Source organism: Cucurbita pepo, chromosome LG18 (genome assembly GCF_002806865.2).
Source record: "Cucurbita pepo subsp. pepo cultivar mu-cu-16 chromosome LG18, ASM280686v2, whole genome shotgun sequence".
NCBI lineage: Eukaryota > Viridiplantae > Streptophyta > Magnoliopsida > Cucurbitales > Cucurbitaceae > Cucurbita > Cucurbita pepo.
This window is the reverse complement of record NC_036655.1, coordinates 2,281,721-2,300,604: the sequence shown is the minus strand read 5'-3', so window position 1 is coordinate 2,300,604 and position 18,884 is coordinate 2,281,721. Positions and strand designations below refer to the sequence as shown.

At 35.9% G+C, this 18,884-nt stretch overlaps 1 protein-coding gene across 1 annotated transcript; it reads right to left on the bottom strand.

Moving 5' to 3' along the window:
• Window positions 1-206: 206 nt before the first annotated feature.
• Window positions 207-1,888, bottom strand: LOC111779902 (pentatricopeptide repeat-containing protein At3g18970). The gene has a single exon (XM_023660098.1). The coding sequence runs from the start codon at window positions 1,868-1,870 to the stop codon at window positions 446-448; it is 1,425 nt and encodes a 474-aa protein (XP_023515866.1). The 5' UTR covers window positions 1,871-1,888; the 3' UTR covers window positions 207-445.
• Between the last annotated feature and the right edge of the window lie 16,996 nt (window positions 1,889-18,884).

The window sequence follows — 18,884 nt, the reverse complement described above, 5'->3', positions numbered from 1 at the left end:
TATTACTAAGTTAACCTAATTAACTAATTAATTAAAAATTTGGAATTAATAAATTTTATTTGTAAAAACAAATTAAATATATATTTAAATGAATTATTATTAATTAAGCATATTCAAAAATAAAATTACACGTCAAAATAAAGGGTAAAAGAGAACTCATATTTCTCCGTGAGTTCAAAGATAATAATCCTAGTATTGTGTCGTTCATACTTTTTCTAATACTATTTCCGTTAAATTATAAATATAGTTCATAATGATGTTACAGATGTTTTAACGATGAATTTTCTACCGTCGTTAACTCGTCTCTAACTCCTAGTTTGAACCGAACTATACCCCTCTAACCCCTAGTTTGAACCGAACTATACCTCCGTCTCTAACCCCTAGTTTGAACCGAACTATACCCCCGTCTCTAACCCCTAGTTTGAACCGAACTATACCCCGGTCTCTAACCCCTAGTTTGAACCGAACTATACCCCCGTTTGTTTTGAATCCCTTTGATCTTCATCTCCTCTCTTACAGCCTTCACATTCTCCCACCTTTGAGCAGAAGCATAAACATTCGACAAAGCTACAAAGTCCTCACTTCCATCACACCACTCATCACCAACAACACTCTCCACAAGGAACTTCCCCACCTTCTCTCCCATTTCAACATCGCAATGAACCATACAAGAACTCATCAAACCCCTCCATAACACACCATCAGGCGCCATTGGCATTCCAAGTATCATCTCATATGCCTCTTTCAAGTGCCCACAGCGCCCAAGAAGGTCAACAATGCATCCATAATGCTGCATTTGTGGCACAACACCGAACTTCCTCTCCATTACATCAAACAAATGGAGCCCCTCTTCAATAAGCCCACCATGACAGCAACCAGAAAGCAGGCTTGTGAAGGTTACTGCGTTTGGCTTTACACCATGACCTCCCATTGCTTCCAAAAGCTCCAATGCTTCTTTACCCTTTCCATGAATGGCCAACCCTGTCGCCATCGCTGTCCATGTCAAAACGTTCCTCTGCTTCATCTGCTTAAAAACTGATGAAGCACTGTTGAGACACCCACATTTTGAGTACATATTAACCAAACCAGTACCAATAAACACATCATTTTCAGGGGAATCAATTGTTTTCTCGATGTATGCATGAACACAAACGCCGGTTTCAAGCACACCCAGTTGAGATGCAGCAGAAAGAAGACAGACCATTGTAGTATCCGTTGGATTGACATCAGAATTCGTTGATTCAACCAACATCCCTCGAAACAATTCCAACGCTTCTCGGCCATATTTCTGAGCCACCCTTCCACTTTGTGAGCAGTACCCTGCAATCATCGCATTCCAGGTAACATTATTTCTCACAGACATTTCATCGAACACCTTCCGTGCAGCACCCACATCTTTGTTAATCGCGTAAAAATGAATCATGGTAGTCTGCACCCAAATGTTTGAAACAACCCCACGTTTGAGAATATGAGTATGAATCTGCTTGCCGGTGGTTAACGTCGGCGGCGATGGAGCCCGCGCGCAAGCTCCGAGCAGGAAAATGAAAGTGAAATCGTCGAATTCGAAGTGAGCAGTGGAGACCGAATTGGCGAAAATGGAGATGGAATGTTGAGGCGGAGCGCATCTTATGAGGGTGTTGAAGAGGAAGAGATTGGTGGGGTGTCGGTGGTGCAGGGATATCAAATGGGCGTAGGCGGTGGCTTCGGGGGAATGGTTGTTGCAGAAATGGGCGATTAATTTGGCGTAAGGGATGGGGGATTTGAAGGCATTGGTGATCAATTGGGCGTGAATTTGTTTGAGTTGAAGAAGGGAAGAGCTTAGTATGTTGTTTAGGTGATGGATGCAGCTCAGTCTTGGCGATAGGCGCATCTGCGAGGTTGAATTCGAACCCAATCTGTGAGCAAGAAACACACATTCAGTTATGATATGAATTTATATATTTTTCTAATTATTTTATATTTTTAAAAAATGAAAAAGAATTATTTTATTAAAAAAAATTGAATTAGTTAGTATCAATGTGAATCTTTTTAGTAAGTATTTTCAAAATACCATGAAAGGTACTGTAACGAAAGGTATGGTAATGCCAGATCCACCGCTACCAGATATTGTTCAGATTTCCACACCCTTATAAATGGTGATTTGTTACGTGGGACATCACAATCCACCCCCTTCGGTGCCAGCGTCCTCGCTGGCACTCTTTCCTTTCTCCAATCTATATGGGACCGCCCCCAAATCCACCCCCTTTAGGGCCAGCATCCTTATTGGCACACCGCCTCGTGTCTACCCCCCTTCGAGGAATAGCGAGAAGGTTGGCACATTATTCGGTGTCTGGGATACCATTTGTAACGGCCCAGATCCACCGCTAGCAAATATTGTCTTCTTTGGGCTTTCTCTTTCGGGCTTCCCCTCAAGACTTTAAAACGCGTCTACTATGTGAAGGTTTCCACACCCTTAACATTACAGGTATCAACATTACAGGTATCAACATATTCTACTGTCTTTATCATCCGTTCATAACTAGATATCTATGTAGGACCTATGGAATATGTTTGTATATGTGAGTATCATAGTAAACTCTTGGGGAATGATGTAACCATTTTATTTCTAATGTTTGATCTATCCTAGGACCATACTTGTTGGAATAAAACTACTTTCTCTATAATGATAGGTATACAAATTAGTTCGGTATAATATTTGGTTGAGATTATCTTAGTTTAGTGAATTAACGCTTGGGCGGGTTGACCCAGTACAATTTACTCTGGTTTGGGCCGCGGTTGTAGATGGGTTGAAGGAAAACAGGTTAGGTCATGGATCTGGGTCGACTCGTTGGGCTTCGTCTTCTCTACCCGGATTTCTACGATTTCCTCTCTCTTGGATAACGTCGTTCTTGTGACCGTTTTTCCTCGTTTTCTCTTGGTTTTGTGTCTTCTCTCCTCCTTCTCCCCTTTTTTGGCGTTGGTTTGGTTTGGTTTGGTTTGGTTTGAGAAATCTGAAAACCTCTCTTCTTCCTCTGGTGGTTTATGACGTGTATGAGGCGTTGAAACTCGTCCCCGATGTACGTGCAAGCCTTGGTGGTGTTTTCGTGGCAAGAAGCGAAGGTTTCGACGTCGATTTCTAATTTTCTTTTCTTGTCGAGTTTCGTCGAATTCCTTCTTCTCTGTATTTTTTCCTTTCTTCTCTGCAAGTAACTTCCGTTTGGGTGTGGTAGGCGTTTTGGGAAGCCTTATGGTGATATGTGGGAAGGGGAGGGTGTAGGAATGATCATTTTTTTATGTCAACTACATATTGTTCAAGTTTACGGTACTAATGTTGGATTTTACACAGAAAATGCTCAATTACGAAAACTACGAGCTTTAGGGTACAAATCTCAACACAACCACCCATCTAAGACTTTAGGGAGCTTTGTTTGGTAGCATTTAGGGAGTATGAACTAGTAGTTAGGAGTAGACACTACGGATTCTAGTAACACTTAAAGTGGACAGCCTCCTTAACACTATTGAGAGTTTGGAATGTTGCGTAGTCGGAAACTTTGCTCGGTTTTGCATCACCTAAGGGAGCACCAACAATAGAGCCTATTAGAGAGACTGCATAATGGTTGCTAATAGGGAGCTTTGCTGAGAGTGACATGATCCTCAGCCAAACCACCTGCAAGAAAGAAAACGAAAAACATGAGACTTTGAGAACAACCGACCACGCTCTGGCGAACGAAACCTAACGATAAACCAACGTCGAAACCACCGAACTACACCACGAAAGCCATCCCAGAGACCTCTATGTTAGTTTATTTAATCTTGTATTAACCGTAATTTATTTGTATTTACGGTTTGTATTTCAAATTATGTCAGTTGAGGGAAGTAATTAGCGGTTAAGGGTAGTTACTAGCGGTTAAGGGTAGTTACTAGCGGTTAAGGGTAGTTACTATCGGTTAAGAGTAGTTACTATCGGTTAAGGGTAGTTACTAGCGGTTAGTGTGACTATTCTGTCTATATATGTATTCTGTAACAAGTTTAATAATGAGTAGGTTGGTTTATTGCCTCTCTTAGTTGTACGAGTGTTGTCTAACACTCTACACGCACTAGAAATAGATTTCGACGTTTCTTACACGTCGTACACCGTCGGAGAAGGAAGACAGAACGTCGGACTTTCAAGCCCTCTCAGATGTGAGAGTTTTAGGTCCTTACGAACCAAACAAAACACCATAAACAAGATTAGGGTGAAGAGGAGACTCGGAAACGAAGGAAAAGGGAGGAAAAAAGAGAACGTCAGAACAGCTTACCGAAGAAAGAGAAAAGTCGCCGAAATTTTTTTGATAGTCGGGCGAAGAAGACGAGCCCCGACTTGAGACCCGGATTCGAGACCCGAATCGGAACCCAAAACCCGCTCGCCCCAAAGACAGTCGTTGCCTCGGCCCAGCCCAGTTCGCGCCTCGGCCAAACCCATCACCCGTGACTCGAAACCGCAACCAAGAACCAATCAGAGAACCCGTGACCGACCCACGAACTGAAGCCAAGGACCCAATCCATGCTGACGGTCCAAACCGTGCCTCAGCCTAAACCCTCTCAACCCAACGATTAACCCTTGGCCCACCGAAATAAACTGCGGCCCAACAGCAGAGTTCAGCCCAGACCCGCAACTGCAACCCGACAACCCACGCCTCAACCCGAGACCGCCTGCACACGCGTTGCCTCCTGATTGTGCCGTTGTCAGCTTTTGGCGCAAAAACTCCTCGGCTCGCGGCGGCTTCCCAGCTCCTCGCGGCTTATTCGGCTCAGGAAACCCATTTCTAACGTGTTCTTTACCATTCCGACCCTCAGGGACTTGAATTCGACCCCTTTTAAGTTAAAATAGGTCATTTTAAGGCAGTATTTCGTAAATTCAAGTGGGAAAAGTAATTATGTTTGTGAAATACTAATGAAGGTGTCGAATAATCCAATAGGAACCAACCACCAACGAAAGCGTAGAACGTATACGAGGAGCTAGGAGCTTACGTATATATTTAGGGAGTACATCGGCTAAGGCCTACAAAGTAAGTGGCTCTTCCATTGTAGGTTACGCATTTGTATCCTGTATGTTGGCATGTGGCCGTGGATTCGCACGTGTCATTAAATTGTATGTGAGACTTTTATGCTTTAATACGTAAACTTGTGAAATGTGAATGTATGCTGGTTTAGTATTGATTTGATGTGGGTTTAGTATGATGTGATATTGTGTTTCCTAAATTGTATGTAAAACAACATTCTATGCGTGACATGAAACTACAAACTATAGCATGAAATATAACCCCGTTAGAATTATGCATGATAGGAAAACTAAGAAATGAAAGATATTATGATATGAATGAAATTGATAGCGGGATTATATTTACTAATGATAAAAGTAGAATTATTGAGGACCTCATGCATTATTTGTACTCATGCATTGGGGGGATACCCCTATTCAATCACGAGGGTACGAACGCGTACACCCAAGGACAGAAGAACGATCGTTATGTTTTACATAATGCTGCCGTGATGGTTACTAGTTCTAACAGGTGTTCGGCCTAAGGAGCTCCCAGAATATGCTCGCCCGACAAGGAAAGTGGTCTAACGGTGTGCGAACTAACTGGTGAGTTTATACTCGCACGTATGAGCTGTGTGTAGATTATATGGTACACATCCAAATTACCCGTTAGGATAGCACTGCAGGAAGATAGATTGAATGATAAGACTCGTGCTACGACATTTTCAGATAAAGACAAGGCACCCATGTAACGACCCAAAATTTTCTACTTAATTTAAGGTCGCTACTGTATACGTACCATAAACTTTGAATGCGGAAGACTTCATTTAAATTTCATAAAACATAACCTTTAACTTAAAACACACCCATGGATTTACGTGTTTCGAAAACATCTTTAAAACGACACAACAAAAGACCCGGAATAAAATAAATAAGGGTTTAGGTTTAAAATATCCTATTCTAGCCCAAGTCTAAGAAAATAAATACCACTATCCTATGCATGTGCCACGATCTCGAGTTGCGATGCCGTCGTCAGCCGGAATGCCTTGCCTTAACCTGAAAAATGTAGTAGCACATAGCTTGAGTATTTAAAGAAATACTTAGTAAGTGACCCCACTATTAGGGTTAAATGCAACAATCACATGCAATGAAATGATGGGACCTATCTTTCGTTTCGTTTTCCCTATGGTGCTGTCCTAACGGGTAATCGTGGACGTGTACCATATACTCTACACACAGCCCATACGTGTGAGTATGGGCTCACCAGCTAGTTCGCACACCACTGGGCCACTTTCCTTATCCGGTGGGCATACTCTGAGAGCCCCTTATGTCGGGACTCGTTAGAACTAGTAACCGTCACGGTAGCGCTATGCAAAGCATAACGATCGTTGTCTTGCCATTGGATGTACGCATCCGTACCCTCGTGATGGGATAGAGGTATCCCCCCAGATGCATGAACACACATAATGCATGAGGTCCCCACTACTTCTACAATTTCATTATCCTTTAATACAACCCCGCTAGCATTAAGTACATATCATATCATTTTTCATATCGTTTTCAGATAGAATTCATCATTCATATCATATCGTTTCTCATTCTTCCATTCTCAAATCATACATAATTCTAACGGGGTTGTATTACATGTCATTTATCGTAATTTCACGTCATTCATATCATGTTGTATACACACAATTTAAGAGACCTAACATAACGTTCTATGCTTTTAACATAACATTTCATCATATACACATCATACCATGACATATTGCATCACAATGTATCATATCATAAACAAGTAATAACGTAAACACTTCATAGTCATATCATTCTCTAACTTATCATAGCCTTAACGTTCTTATACCTATCACAGACATATCATTACGTGAACGTACCTTAGTCATATCATCACAACAACTTAACCTAACACTATCGTTCTATCAATCTATCACAAACCTATCCCTTTCTACCCGTAATCTAACTGTATTCTTCCATCAATCTCTCTCATTCATATCACTCTAGTATGTAACCTAACCTTAACGTTTTGTGAACGTATTTTACTCCAATCATTACATTTCGTTTTGTGCATCCTTCTTGTATCCTATCTCAAACATATCCTTGAACACATGGTACCGTAATTATTATTATACAATTCACATATACATAACATATAGGAAGCATATCGATCCACAGAAAATTCACACATATCAATATATATGACACGTGCAGAACCACAGGGCACGTGTCAACATCAAAATATAACCATGCCGATAGTAAGGTCACTTACGTGGCTAGCTTAAGTCGTTGTCACGAATATATCTTTAATTAAAGTTCGATTCCGTCCTTTGAAATCCGAGTCAACCTATATGAGCCCATGACATTAGTTTCAGGTTTGAACTCTACAACATTATTTCTCTAATTTATATTGGTCCATTGTTAAAAGTCTAAAATGTTATATATCTATAATTATATTTTTATTAAAAATCTCATTTTTCATACTGTTGTATAAGAAAGTAGATACAGCTATTTCAAGTTATTCTAGGTTTTACTCTCTCTCTCTGTATTTACCCTCTGTGTTTACCTTTCCCTCTATATTTAGTTTGNACATTTCGTTTTGTGCATCCTTCTTGTATCCTATCTCAAACATATCCTTGAACACATGGTACCGTAATTATTATTATACAATTCACATATACATAACATATAGGAAGCATATCGATCCACAGAAAATTCACACATATCAATATATATGACACGTGCAGAACCACAGGGCACGTGTCAACATCAAAATATAACCATGCCGATAGTAAGGTCACTTACGTGGCTAGCTTAAGTCGTTGTCACGAATATATCTTTAATTAAAGTTCGATTCCGTCCTTTGAAATCCGAGTCAACCTATATGAGCCCATGACATTAGTTTCAGGTTTGAACTCTACAACATTATTTCTCTAATTTATATTGGTCCATTGTTAAAAGTCTAAAATGTTATATATCTATAATTATATTTTTATTAAAAATCTCATTTTTCATACTGTTGTATAAGAAAGTAGATACAGCTATTTCAAGTTATTCTAGGTTTTACTCTCTCTCTCTGTATTTACCCTCTGTGTTTACCTTTCCCTCTATATTTAGTTTGTGGTTTTTTTTTATCTGCTTCCCTTTAGAGGTGATCTCTGTTTCCAAATCTTTCCATTTCAGTGTTTCCTATTGAGAAGTTTTCTCCGTCATTCTATCTTTAATCTATTCATTTGGCTACTGATAAAAATTTAATCTAATATTACTATATGACGTGATTGATGAGAATCGTATAAATGATTGACATTTAGTTTCTAACTCAAAGCTAATCGTATAAATGATTGACATTTAGTTTCTAAATCAAAGCTAATCGGATAAATGATTGACATTTAGTTTCTAACTCAAAGACTCATAGCTAGATCATTGTAATAATTCAATGGAGATCTAACTATTAATATTACAGTGATCTCTGTTTCCAATTCTTTCCATCTCAGTGTTTCCTATTCAGAAGTTTTCTCCGTCATTCTATCTTTTAATCTATTCATTTGGCTACTGATAAAAATTTAATCTAATAGTACTAATATGACGTAATTGACGAGAATCGTATAAATGATTGACATTTAGTTTCTAAATCAAAGCTCATCGTATAAATGATTGACATTTAGTTTCTAACTCAAAGACTCATAGCTAGATCATTGTAATAATTCAATGGAGATCTAACTATTAATATTACAGTGATCTCTGTTTCCAATTCTTTCCATCTCAGTGTTTCCTATTCAGAAGTTTTCTCCGTCATTCTATCTTTTAATCTATTCATTTGGCTACTGATAAAAATTTAATCTAATAGTACTAATATGACGTAATTGACGAGAATCGTATAAATGATTGACATTTAGTTTCTAACTCAAAGCTCATCGTATAAATGATTGACATTTAGTTTCTAACTCAAAGCTAATCGTATAAATGATTGACATTTAGTTTCTAAATCAAAGCTAATGGGATGAATGATTGACATTTAGTTTCTAACTCAAAGACTCAAACCTAGATCATTGTAATAATTCAATGGAGATCTAATTATAATTTGTTGTGATTTCTAAAAAAAAAGGATAAAAGAAAATGAAGATTTAATATATATACCTTCAGATCTATCGTGAATCTCAACTAGTAAAGGACATTCTCATTTTTTTACTCAAGTAAATCTAAGGATTATTGATTTTCGGTTTCTTTTTGCAGTTACTTTCTGGGCATAAGGATGAGTTGGGAGAGATAATCGTGGGAAGGGATGAGGTTAGTGGAGATAGGTGGGGAAATGTTTTTTTTTTTCTTTTTTCTTTTCTTTTACTTAGTTAATTAATTAATTTATTATTATTATTATTATTTTAACTATTTTTATAACTATTTTTATTTCTTTATTGAAGGGGCGAGAGGTTAGTGGAGATAGGTAGGAAATGTTTTTTTTTCTTTTCTCTTCTTTTCCTTAGTTAATTAATTAATTTATTATTATTATTATTTTAACTATTTTTATAATTATTTTTATTTCTTTATTCCTTTATTTATTTTTGGGCTATTACAACCCACATGAGACCGACGGCACCATCGCACATCCGTGACCGTGGCACATGCATAGGATAGTTTGTTTTCCATTCATAGTATAGGTTAGTATAGGTTGAATTTCAATTGCATTCGTAGTATAGGTTAGTATAGGTTGAATTTTCTTTTGCATAGGTGGAATTGCAATCGCATTAATAAACCATAGGTTAGTATAAGATGTTTAATTCAGATTTTTTTTTTCCTTCTTTCCCTTGTATTTGTTTATTCATGAGATGATAAATGCCAAATTGATGTTGCATTTATAATAAGAGTCCATTTAAAGTAAATTCGGCATTAAACGTAAGGGCGTTAAGGTAAATTCCACATTTAAGATATAGTAATGCCTTAGGAAAATTTGAGTTGTTACCATGTTTGCCCATTTGAATGCTTTGGATATATATTATGTGTTCTAAAGCATTTGTATGATGAGTTTGTATGCTTTTAACTATTGTTTGCATTTCCTAGTCCTTGAGCTATAACTAGGGTCTATATTGACTATTTTGTGTTGACTAGTACCATGTAGGGACGATGGGGGCATAATCCCTAATGGTGAAATTACCTTGACTGGTTAGGGTTATTAAGTATATAGGATCGCAACATCATTACTTTGTCTCGTGGGACATAAAGGGTATTAGTGAGGGAGCTCTGATGTGCTTAATGGGAAGCATGCCTTGCACTTTTCTAGCTTAGAATGACGTAGGAATAGAGAGCTTCTTGGGTGCCATTAGGTGAGCTTTCGACTAGCACTCAGTAAGACACGTGTGGAGTTATAGAGAGACCCAAGGCGTTACCTATAGAGAGTGATGGCTCCTCCGTACCTACTAGATCCACCCGAAAGCCTGAGACAGATGAGGGTACTCTGACTTATGTGTGAAAGCACGATGACTAGATGGACCTTGAAAAGTAGAGACATAAAGTTAAGTGCACCCATAAACCTAACTTAACCCTGATGGGTGATGTACACCTTGGAATGGAAGTATGCAATGTTCAAGACTCAATAAGCTCGATAGGGCTAAGATAGGGTTGGAATGGAAGTATGCAATGTTCAAGACTCAATAAGCTCGATAGGGCTAAGATAGGGTTATTGAGAATCTCATACCATGGAATTGGACAACTCTAGGAATGTGATGAGCCCGTAGCTTAAGAACATTAAATAGGATAAGTTCGATGAGAGTCTACAAGTAGTTTGTTTACCGAATATTTTTATATTCATTCTTATTGTACTTTATTTTTCATATAGACCATAGGTGATTGATTATGGGCAGGAACGTGCAAGGTTGTGCAACTGTACAGAGGACCCTTAGATCTGTGACGTATGTTTACTGTTTATGTGTCTTCTACTTTAATTATGTTATTTTGGAACCTCTATTATTTTGTAAATTGTTTTGTATTTGTAACTTACGAAAGTGTTGTTGTAACTCTTGATATCGTTTATATTTGAGTGTACTAATTTGAAATCTTACTCCACTACATCACTCAATTTTAAAATAAAATTTTTTATCATCTTTTTTACTCTGGAGTCGACGGTTCATGATTCAAAACCTCATACGGTGGGTAGTTCATTGTTCTTGTGCTCTATTTTCATTTCAGTGTAGGGTTAGATACATAGTAATGCTTTACATATGATCTACACACATGCACATGGACATACTATGTGGGCTCATTAACGTACCACGAGACTGGACTCTGGTAGACATGCACTCATAATGTGAGTGTACGCATCCGTACGCTAGAGAAGTAATCAATTACTGTATGAGCATACAATATATATCATCCGTACATACATACATTATGATACGTTGCACAATAACTTTTTCATACATTTCATAACTTCATTTCATATGACATCTATTCATAATCAGTGTTAGGTATAATATGTCCAAACTAAATTCATATTCATAGTGTCTCGTATAGATAATTGTGTGGATGGCAATAATAAAAATTTCACAATATTTAATAAAATTTTAAAGTGCCCTATGATCGAATTTTCACCCCGTTCGTCACTCTCATGGTACAACCTTACATTTATCTGAAAATAATTTTAAAGATAGGGGAATATAAAAAAAAAAAATTTAATTGATTTTGATTTTATTTAGAATTAAAAAGAAATAAATGTTAAAGCAAACTTGCACGGAAGAAATGTAGAGAAAGTTATGGCGAATTTTCTTTTATCTTCTTGCCGAAGTTTCTTCAACAATTGAATCTCCTCCATAAAATCATACTCGATATGACTCAAACACAATGTTAAGGTTGTGAAAGCCTGTTGAGAGAGAAGTTTGGAGAAAATTTTTCACATTTGTCTCAATACTCGACAATAACGAATCATTGGTTTAACTGAATAACTAAATAAAGTAGATAGTTTGGGCTCCTAGAATATGGCGCCCTTGAGAGTCTTATATATGAAGACGTTGTAAAAACCTTTTCAAATTTGAAATAATATATTTTAATACCTAATATATTAAAATACATATTTTATTTAAATATCATACAATATCTCATTATGCATTCATTATACATTAGGAAGACTAATTAGCTCAATTAGAATACGAGCCCATTATTTACCAATAAAAGGGTTACAAAAATCATATTCAAATAAACAAAAGACTCGGTTCAATGAGGTCCTCTACATAGTCGCACAACCCAACACATCTCTACAGTGACCATTGCTCTATGATCATCTAAAAACATGAAGTGTAGCAAGAGTGAGTATAAAATTTCTCAATAAGAAATCTACTTTTAGGCTCTCATTGAAACTTATTTCTGTACACGGAATTTGAAGCTTTGTGCTCATAACTATTACTAGAGTTAGCCAAAAATCATGTACGTTCCTCGTATGTGGAGTGTTCTAACCCCCTCAAGGTTCAAAATTGAAGGGTTTTGGGTACTCTATACTCTATGTTTTACGTATGCCTAGTGTCACGATCATGCTTAACAGATGTCCTAGTCTTGCTTGTTCGGGTCGGTTGACAAGATGTCACGATCATGCTTATCCAAAGCATGTTGCTTATGGCCGCATGACAGATGTCCTAGTCTTGCTTGTTCGGGTCGGTTGACAGGGACGCCAACCAATTGAGTGGGGGAGGATGTCACGGTCATGCATGTCCAAGGCGTGTTGTCGATGACCGCATGACAGATATCCTGGTCTTGCTTGTCCAGGACGTGTTGTCCATGGTTGCATGCCCGTTCCAAACTCCTTTTACATACTTTCATCCTAGATAGGTCTTTACCATTCCATATTGGGTTAGTATAAGGGTGTATGATCGTTCACCAAAATCGTGTACACCTGCAAGGGCTAAAATGCCCTAAAATGTACTATAGGGGGATATGACTAGTTGTCAACTTCTCCCTACCAATAGTTATATACTGTGAGCCGTTGTTGTTACTCTCTTGCTTGCATATATAACGCCTCTTTCAAAATCTCTCTTTTGAAAATCTTTATCTGCCCTCGTTTTCTAAAACATTCCTCTTAAACCGAGGCCAGAGGCTCGAACATACGTCGCTTGGCCGTAGGCGACGTGAGAACGAATTGGCTTAGCTCACTTATTGCTGGAAAGTAAGTGCCGCACAATCGCAAATCCGTTGCCATCAAATGTGCAATTGTGACACCTAGCTCCCTCATAATACTTGTGCAAAATGCATTTCGAGTCAATATGTCCCTCAACTTATGTACTCACGAGATTTGGCCTAGGATAAGTTTGGTAACTAGAAGAGCCCTTTTTCTCCATCGTCATATACATACTCCACACCTGGCTATTTACTGGGTTCAAACTGAAAGATTCTCCCTAGTAGTACCAGGTTATAACTACCTGTTGCATCGTCTTTTCAGGCAGAAATAGTAACTGGCATGACGCATCGCCCTTCCAGGTGGAGACAGTAACTAACCTATTTATGCCCTCTTGGAGCAAAACAGTGTGAACAGTAACTGCCTGTCGTGTCGCTCTTTCGAGCGAAGAAAGTAACTAACGGAACTCCCCCATTAAACACAACCGAAAACACTCAATAACATACCCGTTATGACTCATGTAACTCATTAAGGGTGACAATTGAGTTATATGTACCAAATAGACCTTAACTCCTTTTGGATAGTTAATGAATAGGAGCTACACCCTAATCATCCCTATAAGGTAATTGGTCAACCCAAAAGAGATAGTGAGACCTGTAACTAGGTTCTAGTACCTTAGTAACGTAAGACAGTAGTTCATAATCTATAACCAACATAACAAGCACTCTAGGGCACATGGCGATCGCCCAAAATATAACCGAGCATAATTGGGTTTTTAAACCCCTATCATGAATCTAAGGACAATCATAACATACATCATGATTAGCATGCTCAATACAGGAAATAAAATCAACCTAAGCATCCTAAACAACTCATAAACATGTTGAGATTACTAGAGTTAGCAAACATGCAAGCATAAGCTAAAAAGCTATAAACTATGCTTAACCTTAAACTATGCACATTTCTAGATTACTAGAGTTAGCAAACATGCAAGCATAAGCTAGTATGTTTCTAATCATATGCCCCTTGTCCTAACTGACTCCTATAAGTACTATTTTATACTTGCTTCATTGAAGTATATTGTATTTATGAACCAAGAGACATCAATCATATAATACACTTCAATGAAGATGTGAAGAAAATGTTATTGAAATTATCAAAAGATAATTCAATTCAGGTCGCATTGAAGAAGAATGAAAGTTCATGTTATAAATTTTGGGTGGATCATAATTTAGAGTAATGTAGAGTTGGCTTTGCTTTAATGTATTTTAAGGCTTATTGACATAATTGCTAATTATGATCATAAAGTATACATAGTGGTTAATTATGGTCATCAAGTATGAAAGTTACAACTCTTGGAAAGCCTCATGGAAGGTTGAGAGTTTTCATTTCGAGGTTATATAATGTCATGTATGTTATCTTTGTAAGATAGACTTGGAAAACATAGTAAACAGAGCATTTATGCTTTCTTTAGCCAATGACTAAGTTTTTTTTGCAATTCTATGCAGTTTAGGTTGCATGTAGAATCATTCAAGTTTAACATGATCAATCTTGCTTGTGGAGGGATTCGAATATCATACAAGTGTTCTTGCCTTGAGATATTCTATCAACAAGGTAATTCAAATCTTACTCCCCTTGTAGTGATTCCATATCAGTAAAGGTCATCAATTCAATGTTTTACATCTTGACCTGTGTTCATGATTGCTTTTAACGACCTTCCAATAACTATTTATTCCTCATAATTCTTAATAACATTCAAATCCCTAAAGTGTGTAAAAGTCATATAACTTATAGACCCATTTGGAATCATTTTTATGCGTAAATCTTCGGGTTAACCATTAGGGGCATTTTAGTCATTTCTCTTAAGCCTTAACTTATACCTCTGACTCAGTTTAGGTTCTAAACTTGATTCAAATGTTTTGAAATCTTATTGGTTGGGACAATCCTAGACATTTTTAGGCCTTGATTCCTTCCTGAAATTTCTTCCCTATCTTCCCATCGAGTTTAAGAAATAGATTTGGAAGAACAACTTTGTAATAGCCAAAAAAAAAAAAATAAATAATAATAATAATAATAATAATAATAAAAAATAATAATAATAATAATAAATAAATAAACAAAAATAATTATAAAAAAATATATATAGGTCAAAATAATAATAATAATAATAATAATTCATAAAAAAAATAACTAAAAATGATTACTTAAAAATAAAAATAAAAATAAAAATAAAAATAAAATTTACCCACCCCTCTCCACTAACCTCTCATCCCAACCACATCCTCTTTCCTCAACCCCACAATATCACAGTTGGTCCAAAAATAAACAGAAAAAAGGTTAGAGAAGAAGTAAAATGACTTTTCAACAGAAGCAGATATGATGCAAATTTACCAGATTTTGGTCAGGTATTGAGGTAAAATTCTATCTCAGATTTCATTTTTCCTTTATAATTATGATTATAAGAAATTAATTTAATATCAAATCTTCTTTCGTATTTTACCCTGCAATAATCAGATCTCATATTCAATTAATTAGATTTTTTTTAGCATTCAAGTTCTTGTAAATAAGGTTAGAATCAATAAAATTTTAGTTGGCAGATCTATAAATCTGTAAAATAGGAGTCAAACAATCGATTAAAATTGGGCAATAATATCTGTTTATAGAATCAAAATAAATATAGAGTCAGAGTAATATTTTGTTTACATAATTGAAAATGTTTACAGTATTGAAAATCTATTTACAAAATGGAAATAATTAAGGAAGATTGAGAAAAGATTTGTTGAACAAAATTTAAAAATAAAAAGGAAATATGGGAGGCATGAAACTCCATTCAATTTTGTCTGAAATATCATAATTTTACGATGACCAATGTAAATTAGAGAAATAATTTTACAGAGTTCAAACTTGAAACTAATGTCATGAGCTCACATAGGTTGACTTGGATTTCAAAGGACGGAATCAAACTTTCATTAAGGATATATTTGTGACAACGGCTTAAGCTAACCAGGTAAGTGGTCTTACTATCGGCATAGTTATATTTGATGTTGACATGTGTCTGTGGTTCTACACGTGTCATATATACTAATATGTGTGAATTATTTGTTAATCGGTATGCTTATATTATTTTTATGTTATGTTATAATATNTGTTTCCGTTGGTATTAGAGCTCTAGGTTACAGATCTAGTAGACTAGCCTACAATGTAGGCTTGGCATGTTCCATGGTCCNATGTGTCTGTGGTTCTACACGTGTCATATATACTAATATGTGTGAATTATTTGTTAATCGGTATGCTTATATTATTTTTATGTTATGTTATAATATGTGAATTGTATGATAATAATTATGGTACGATGTGTTCAAGGATAGGTTTGAGATAGGATANCATCGATGCCCCGTCTCCATTAGGTATGACTTGCATAAGATAAGAAAATAAAATGTTGGTTGCGTATGTTGTTATTGCTTGGTCATTATAAAATATAACTCNATTTGTTAATCGGTATGCTTATATTATTTTTATGTTATGTTATAATATGTGAATTGTATGATAATAATTATGGTACGATGTGTTCAAGGATAGGTTTGAGATAGGATACGAGANTCGAATTTTTATATCAATGACTGTATCATAATTGACTGCATTATTGTTAGCTTAATTTTATATTTATTATAATGTAGAATATATTATGTTTTACCTTGCATGAAATGTGAAAGTAAATTGTTGTATTGATAATGTTTAGATTTACTGAGTATCAATGGGTAGCTATAGTTTTAGTAAGCTACTAAATGTTAGTGTATGCGTGAAAATAATTTTGCGAAGGAATGTCATATAATTCGGTTAGACATCTCGAACATAGATAAATTACTTAGTGTGATGATCATAGATATGGAAAGGAATGCACCAACGTATATTGACATGTAAGTAATTTAAAATGAAATGAAAATGACCTAGGAAACTTGATAAATGACAATATTTTATAGTATGCTATAGATATTAAGGGTGGTAGTATTTGAAAGAAAATTTTATAAGTAAAGATGAAATTAAAGTATTANTCAAGGTGATTGTTGTATGAATTGCACGTTATGAAATGACATGTTAAAAGCATGGAGCGTTATGTTATGTTTTTTAAATTGTATGTATACAACATGTTATGAATGACATGATATCACGATAAATGAAATGAAATGTAACCCCGTTAGGATTATGTCTGATACATAGACTGAAAAACGAGAAATGACATGTTAAGCATGAAAGATGATAGCGGGGCTATATTCATNGACTGTGACTAATTCTAATGGGTGTCCGGCTTAAGGAGCTCCTAGAGTATGCTCGCCGGACAAGGAAAGTGGCCGAGCAGTGTGCGAACTCACTGGTGAGCCCATACTCGCATGTATGGGCTGTGTGTAGAGTATATGGTACACGTCCAAATTACCCGTTAGGACAGTACCGTAGGAAGATAGATTGAAAGAATCATTGCATTCACATGTTCTTGCATTTAACCCCAAGTCACTTATGAGTATTTCTTTAAATACTCAAGCCATGTGCTACTGCATTTTTCAGATTAAGGCAAGACAATCCTGTACGGCTGACGACGACATCACAACTCGAGACCATGACACATGCATAGGATAGTGGTATTTATTTTCGTAGACTTGGGCTAGAATAAGATGTTTTTAACTTAAATGCTTATTTATTTTATTTCGGGTCTTTTGTTGTATTGTTTTAAAAATGTTTTTGAAACACGTAAGTCCATGGCTGTGTTTTAAGATAAAGGATATGTTTTTTGGAATTTAAATGAAGTCTTCCACATTCAATGTTTATGGTACGTATACAATAGCGACCTTAAATTAAGTAGAAAATTTCGGATTGTTTCCGTTGGTATTAGAGCTCTAGGTTACAGATCTAGTAGACTAGCCTACAATGTAGGCTTGGCATGTTCCATGGTCCCACCATCGATGCCCCGTCTCCATTAGGTATGACTTGCATAAGATAAGAAAATAAAATGTTGGTTGCGTATGTTGTTATTGCTTGGTCATTATAAAATATAACTCATAATCGAATTTTTATATCAATGACTGTATCATAATTGACTGCATTATTGTTAGCTTAATTTTATATTTATTATAATGTAGAATATATTATGTTTTACCTTGCATGAAATGTGAAAGTAAATTGTTGTATTGATAATGTTTAGATTTACTGAGTATCAATGGGTAGCTATAGTTTTAGTAAGCTACTAAATGTTAGTGTATGCGTGAAAATAATTTTGCGAAGGAATGTCATATAATTCGGTTAGACATCTCGAACATAGATAAATTACTTAGTGTGATGATCATAGATATGGAAAGGAATGCACCAACGTATATTGACATGTAAGTAATTTAAAATGAAATGAAAATGACCTAGGAAACTTGATAAATGACAATATTTTATAGTATGCTATAGATATTAAGGGTGGTAGTATTTGAAAGAAAATTTTATAAGTAAAGATGAAATTAAAGTATTAGTAAGAAAAAAATTGAGTTAAAGATTATAAAAGTTTAAAACAGTGTACACTTAAATTGATTGTTGAGTGACATAAGTGCCTTCAATGGAAGTTGAGCTTTGGAAGTACTGAGATGTAGAAAACTTTCCTACCTTAATACGGAGTTGAAAATTCAAAAAAATAAAAAAAATAAATAATACAACCGCAATTATGGAAGTTGTGAGGTGATTTAAAAATATTGAGCCACAGTTTGGATGAGGCATTACGATCATGGTCAAAATTTTAGAGGTATA